Source organism: Stomoxys calcitrans, chromosome 4, assembly GCF_963082655.1.
Source record: "Stomoxys calcitrans chromosome 4, idStoCalc2.1, whole genome shotgun sequence".
Classification (NCBI taxonomy): domain Eukaryota; kingdom Metazoa; phylum Arthropoda; class Insecta; order Diptera; family Muscidae; genus Stomoxys; species Stomoxys calcitrans.
Window position 1 is genome coordinate 27919071 of NC_081555.1, and position 7500 is coordinate 27926570.

The 7500-nt window shown below is 35.1% G+C and overlaps 1 protein-coding gene across 11 annotated transcripts in view; it reads left to right on the forward strand.

The window, feature by feature from the left end:
- The window catches only part of LOC106085709 (amyloid-beta-like protein), a 484321-nt gene extending 480755 nt beyond the window's left edge, over positions 1 to 3566 (forward strand). For all 11 annotated transcript variants that reach the window (XM_059366964.1, XM_013250073.2, XM_013250075.2 and 8 more), the window contains one exon: positions 3267 to 3566. In XM_059366964.1, coding sequence (XP_059222947.1) covers positions 3267 to 3374 — 108 coding nt within the window. In that variant the 3' untranslated portion in view covers positions 3375 to 3566. The remainder of the gene's footprint in view (positions 1 to 3266) is intronic.
- Positions 3567 to 7500: the final 3934 nt, after the last annotated feature.

Genomic DNA, 7500 nt, shown 5'->3' on the forward strand with positions numbered 1-7500 from the left:
CCCTTATGAAATTTTTCAATTTTTGATGCGAAAAAATTTTTCGAGTTGAGTATACAGTATTGTAGATTATTGCAAAAAAATCGGATTAGTGCAACTCCTATGTTTTTTCTTCAAAAAAACAAGCTCAAAATCGCGTATTTAATATTGGAAAAATGGTAAAAAAAATCGAGGTGAGTTTGAAATTGCTGTAACATCCTTAGTTTCGCGAATTTCAAAATTCTGAGGACACCGTTGGATTTGTCAAGAAAAGCCCTTTCCATAATGGTGCTGGACGAAGCAATACTCTTTCCTATTTCCTTGAAAAATTTAGAGTATTGCTTCAAAATCGCATAATTAATATCCATAAAATTCAAAAAAAACCAACGTGAGTTTGCATTTGCCGTTACTTCCTTAGTTTTGCAAACTTCACAATTTCACACACCGTTGGATTCGTGAGGAAAATCTCTTTCCATATTGGTGCTAGATGAAGCAATAATGTAAAGTTTTCTATGAAAAACATCGCAAAAACCAAATCTTTTTCCATTCCAACTTGATAAATGCTTTTCCCTTAGCAAACGGTACTTAAGCCACACTTTCTCTCGACAAAGGGTACTAAAACTACCCCTTATTTTGGAAATGGATACTAAAACTACCTTTCCCTTAAGAACGGGTACTAAAACTGCCCTTTCCCTTGAGAAAGGGTACTAAAACTACCCTTTCCCTTGAGAAAGGGTATCAAACTACCCTTCCCTTGAGAAGGGGGTACTAAAACTACCCTTTCCCTTGATAAAGGGTTCTTAAACTACCCTTTCCCTTGAGAAAGGGTACTAAAACTACCTTTTCTCTTGATTACGGGTACTAAAACCACCATTTCCCTTGAGAAAGGGTACCAAAACTTCCATTTACCTTGGAAAGGGTATTAAGACTACCCTTTCCCTTGGGGAAGGGTACTTAAACTGCCCTTTCCTTGGTACTTAAGCAACTCTTTCCCTTGGCAAAGGATACTAAAACAACTTTTTCCCTTGGGAATGGACACTTACACTACCCTTTACCAAGGGAAAGGGTACTAAAACTATCATTTACCAAGGAAAAGTTAGTACTCTTTTTCAAGGAAAAGGGTACTAAAACTACCCCTTCCCTTGGGGAAGGGTACTTAAATTACCCTTAACTTAGGTAAAGGGTATTTAAACTACCCTTTACCTTGGAAAAGAGGATTAAAACTTCCCTTTCCCTTGGAAAAGAGTACTAAAACTATTCTTTACCTTGGTAAAGGGTACTAAAACTACCCTCTCCCTTGAGAAAGGAAAGTAAACTACCATTTTCCTTAACAAACGGTTCTTAAGCCACCCATTCCATTGACAAAGGGTACTAACACTAACCCTTCCCTTGAGAAAGGTCACTAAAACTGCATTTCCCTTAAGAAAGGGTACTAAAACTACCCTTTTCCTTAAGAAAGGGTACCAAAACTACCTTTTTCCTTGAGAAAGGGTACTAAAACTGCCTTAGGAAAGGGTACTAAAACTACCCTTTTCCTTGAGAAAGGGTACTAAAACTACCTTAGGAAAGGGTACTAAAGCTACCCTTTTCCTTGAGAAGGGGTATTTAAACTACCCTTTCCCTAGGACTAAAACTACCCTTGCCCTTGGGAAAGAGTCCTTAAACTAGCCTTTACCTTGAGAAAGGGTACTTAAAATACCCTTTCCTTTGGGAAAGGATACTTAAACTACCCTTTTTATTGAAAGAGGGTACCAAAACTCCACGTTCCCTTGGTAAAGGGTACAAAAACTGCCCTTTCCCTTGGGAAGAAGTACCAAATTTACCCTTTCCCTTGGGAAAGGGTACAAATGCTACCCTTTTCCTTCAAAAAGTGTACTAAAACTACTCTTTCTCCTGGAAAAGTGTACTAAAACCAAGAAGAAGGGTGCTAAAACTAATGTTTCCCTTGGGAAAGGGGCTAAAACTACCCTCTCCCTTGGGAAAGTGTACAAGTTATACGAATAAATTGGTATTGAACATTGAAACAAGTTCATAGCACATGTTGCCTTAAGACAGTTGGGACTATGAGAACCACGCATACAAGATCCCTGGAGACTATTACAGATGCCTTACTCATAGACATTCCGATTATATATGAGTATTAACAGAGTAAAAATCGTGGCTGCTATAGGAAACCTCGATGGATTAGAAAAAGTTTCGACTAGGATATCTGAGACAGCACTTGAAGTCAAGTGCATGACAATATTGCCAGCGTCACTGTCTCGAATTGACCCAACTCTAGTTTTGTCATTTGCTTCAGATGGAGAAAATCAATAGGTCAGAACAATTCTGGCCAGCCACATTGAGGTCTCAAAGACTGAGTTCTGTTACAAGCTACCTTACCATAACACGGCAGGCGGATTCACCGGCCGATCACTGAATACGTAAGGTGGTACGGTATTTACCGAGAGTGATAATGTTTACAGATAGTAAGTTGTCCGTTAGGACTACAACAACCAGGACGGTAACATCGTTGACTGTCTTTGAGTGTAAGAAGGATACTAAGGCCTACTCTGCGCATGGCACTATTTGCATCATTGAGGTGCCTGGCCAAAGCATAGAGGGCAGACGACTTGGCTGTAAGGGCCAGAAGACTGTCATCTTGTTGAATGCAAAGCTTTTTAGAACGTTGCACAGTGGGATAGAATCGGGAAAAGGTAGTAAAAACATCGGACGTTTGGGAACGGGTATAGATAGCATCTGGAAATTTTGAATGGTTGAGGGGCTTGGCCAAAGCATAGTAGGAAGGAATAGGAGGGCAGAGGACTTGGCTGTAAGGGCCAGAAAACCGCCATCTTGGTGAATGAAAAGCTTTTCAAAGTGACGCACAGTGGGATAGAATCGAAAAAAGCTAAAAAAATATCGGACGTTTGGGAACGGGTATAGATAGCACCTGGAAATTTTGAATGGTTTAAGGACTTGGCCAAAGCATAGTAGGGAGGAATAGGAGGGCGGAGGACTTGGCTGTAAGAGCCAGAATGGTGAATGCAAAGCTTTTCAACGTGACGCACAGTGGGATAGAATCGAAAAAAGCTAGAAAAATATCGGACGTTTGGGAACGGGTATAGATAGCACCTGGAAATTTTGAATGGTTACAGCTGAAGTGTTAACAAGACCGCGAGCCACTTGGAAGGCTTACTAAATTGGTTAAAATTTTTTTAAAGATTTTTTTATTTTTCTTAAATCGACTCTTTTAATTTTTTTGCCTTAAATAAATTATAATTGCTTGTTTTTTTATTTTTATTTAACAGAACGCCGCCGCCCATCATCCTGTGGTCCCTGAAGAGAAAATCGTGCCGAGTATGCAAATCAACGGCTATGAAAATCCCACTTACAAATATTTTGAAGTAAAAGAGTAAACTTGCAACAAAAATCAACACAAAACAGCAACAACAACAACAACAAATTAAACACACTTACTTATATAATAATGAAAAACAAAACCAAAAACAGCTACAGATTATTCAAAATGAAGATATAAGAACAAAAAACTTTTTATGAAAACATAAAAAAAAACCAAATCAACTATCCCCCAAAAGAAACCATACACAAATACAGGCTCTTTTCAACACCTCCCTACTTTCTCTAAGAAATTTAAAATGAATGACAACTAACAGACAATGTAAACTTACAGGGGACTGTCGAGTAGACATTTTTCTCAACAACAAAAAGTGAAAAGAGAAAATTGAAACAATAAACCTTAAAACAATTGAAAGCCAAGCAATTTCAAATTCAGATCATAAACCCTCCCATCCATCCAAACCTCTCATCAGCTCCTCTGATAACATCCTACATAGCCACTGAAATCACAGCAAAGGATTGCAACTTCAAACTATAAAACAAAATGATTATTAAGAGAAGAAAACAATTTTTCAATACAAAACCAAAAACCAAAAAAAAAGATTTTCTTTTACTAACATTAAACGTCGTTCTTGTTTAGAGAGATACAAACCAAAAAAAAAACAAAGTAAATTGATTGTGTGTAATGCAAAAAAATGGAAAAAACCAAAATGAATATAAAGATAAAAGAAATCGTATAAAAACCAAACCCCCAAAAAACCTAGTTATAAGTCAAGTAAATGTAAAAGAACACAAACCGTAAAACAAAACCATAAGAAAGAAAAACATCTAACAGATCAACCATAAGCAAATGAACATAAGAATCTAATAGAATTTATTATTTTCCTATGATAATTTGAAGAAGAAGAGATGAACAAAATTATTGCCGAGACTAAAAGAAATCAAGATTTTGTATAAAAGGGTGTTTATTTAAGAGTGACGGAACTTTTCGGTAAAGAAATGGAAAGAAGAAAAATTTTAATACTCTCATATGAAAGGCAAAAAATTTATGCTTACCCCTAAGACAATTCAGTTCTTGACTCAAACCTAAAATGCTATCACTCTTTAAAGAAACACCCTTTTGTAAATTTTATAACATTAAAAACCCTGCAAGATTTTATATAAAAGGGTGTTAATTTAAGAGTGACAGAACTTTTCGGTAAAGAAATGGAAAGAAAAAAAATTTTAATACTCTCATATGAAAGGCAAAAAATTTATGCTTACCCCTAAGACAATTCAGTTCTTGACTCAAACCGAAAATGCTATCATCCTTTAAAGAAACACCCTTTTGTAAATTTTATAACATTAAAAACCCTGCAAGATTTTATATAAAAGGGTGTTAATTTAAGAGTGACGGAACTTTTCGCTAAAGAAATGGAAAGAAGAAAAATTGTAATACTTTCAAGCTCATTTGAAAGGCAAAAAATTTATGCTTACCCCTAAGACAATTCAGTTCTTGACTCAAAGCTAAAATGCTATCACTCTTTAAAGAAACACCCTTTTGTAAATTTTATAACAATAAAAACCCCGCAATAACAGAAAAAGAGGTTACCAAATCATTCATTAGGCCAAAAAATCATGTAACAAAAAACGCTACATAGGCAACACTTCAATTGGTTTGGAAGACAGAGAGTTGTCCCTACTTCTCTCTTATCTAAAGAATGAGACTATAGGTTATTTACACCTCTAACTTCATTTTGTACTTATTATGTCAAAATCAGCTGTTTTGTTTAAACAAACTCAGCTGTTCTGAGTAAACAAATCAAATCAGAGCGTTGCTTTCTTCTCTCTTATCTAAAGAATGTTTGAAGGTAATGAAAGCTTTAGGGTGAAATTGAGAACCAGGCTATTGGTGGTGTGGGTTTTCTTTGATTTCTTTTAAAGGCTTTTATGGCAAAATCAGCTGTTTTTGTTTATGGTGAACAACTGATTTTGATGGTTGAGGCCAACAAAGGCTTTCATTTCAAAGTTAGAAACAGCCTATGTATGTTTCTATTCTAATATTCTCTTAAAAGCTTTTTCAAGCCTCATTATGTCAAAATCAGCTGATTTTATTAAAAACAAAAAACAGCTTATCATGAAGCCAACTAAGGGTTTCATTCGAGATTCAGAAACAGGCCTTTCATTGTTCTAATTCGTATCTGTTTTTAAAAGATTTTTTAAGCCGAAAAAAAATCACTCAAGTTTGAAAACCAGGCTATTGGTGTAAGAGGTTCGTTATCTTCTTTGAAAGCTTTTTAAGATTTGTATGTCAAAATCAGCTGATCTTGTTTACTCATAACAGGTGATTTTTTTTATAGGGACTATAACAGCTTATAAATTTTTCTAATTCAAATCTTTTTTTAAAAGCCTTTTCAAGCCTCGTTAAATCCGCTGACTTTATTAAAAACAACATTCGGCAGATTTTGATGTTTGAAGCCAACTAAGGCTTTCATTCAAGATTTAGAAACAGGCTTCTCACATTTCCAATTCGCATCTCCTTTTAAAGGCTTTTTCAAGCCTTATTATATAAAATAAAATCAGCTGGTTTTATTGAAAGCAAAAAACAGCTGTTTTTGATATTTAAAGGCCACTAAGGCTTTCATTCAAGTTTAAAAACCAGACTACTGGCGTTGAAGGTCATTGTCTTTTTTGAAAGCGTTTAAATGGGTTTTCAAGTCAAAATTAGCTGATTTTGTTTACACAGAACAGCTGGTTTTTCTTAAACAGCTTAGCTGTTTTTGATGTTTAAAGCCTATCAATGCTTGTGTTAGAGTTAAAGAATCAGAATGTTAAAGTTGTAATTTCCTTTTCTCTCATTCGAAAGCTGAAAGCTGTTTTAAGCTTTTAAACCTAACCTTATCTATGTCTATATCTAATCAGCTGATTTTGCTACAGAAAACAACTGATTTTGATATTTGAAGGCAATTGGGAGATTCGCTCAAGTATAAAAACCAGGTATTTGGTGTACTAGGATCTCTATCTCCTTTGAGAGATCTCTAACGCCAATTTATGTCAAAATGAGCCAATATAGCTTACAGAGAACAGCTGTTTTTGATATTTGCAGCTAATCAAGGCTTTCGCTTAAGTTGGAGAACAAGGCTATTGGTATTGTAGGTTCTTTATCTCCTTTGTATGAATTTTATGTTTGAATCAATAGAGACTTTATTTCAAGTCTAAGAGCCAAGCTATTAGTGTGGTAGGCTATTTATATCCTCTGAAAGCTTTGAGTCTTGTCATGTCAAAATCAGGTGATTTTTTTCACAGAAATGCTGATTTTGTAAATCCAAAACAGCTGATTTTGATGTTTTAGCCAATTACAGATTTGCTTCAAGTTTGAGTGTTTTGTGTTCTCATGTCCTTTGAAGGGCTATTTAAAAGATGGTTATGTAATAATCAGCTGATCTTATTAAAAAGAACAGCTGATTATGAAGTTTGAATCCAGTTATCTTTGAAAACCACGATATCGGTATTATCGGCTTATTATCTTTTTAGAAAGCTCTATTTAATTTTGTGATGTCAAAGTCAGCTGATTTAATTTACACAGCACAGCTGATTTTCATGCCTCCAAAGGCTACAAGGGCTTTAGAGTAGATATTAGAACCAGGCTTTTGATGTTGTAGGTTCTTTATCTTCTTTTAAAGCCCTATTAAACTTTGTAATGTCAAAGTCAGCTGATTTAATTTACACAACACAGCTAATTTTTATGCCTGCAGACTTACGTGTAGGTAGTATAACCAAGCTTTTGATGTTGTAGGTTCCTGAGTATTGTTTCACCTCTTGTCATGTCAAAATCAGATGTTTTGTGTATGCAGAACAGCTGATTTTTTTATAAGAAGCCAATAAAAATCTTTGTCAAGTTTGAGAACCAGGCTGTTAGTGTTGTAGTTTCTTTATATCTCTAAACGCTTCTTTAACACCTTGTAAGTTAAAAATAGCCGATTCTATTTACACAGAAAAGCTGATTTTGTTTACCCAGAACAGCTGATTTTGTTTACACAGAACAGCTGACTTTGTTGTTTAAAGCCAATTAGGGATTTTATTTGTGTTTAATAACCAGGTTGATGGCGTTATGGTTTCTGTGCCTTCATTGAAAGGGTTTTTAATCTTTGTTTTATAAAAATCAGCTGATTTTGTTTGACCCTGAACATCTGATTTTGGTGTTAT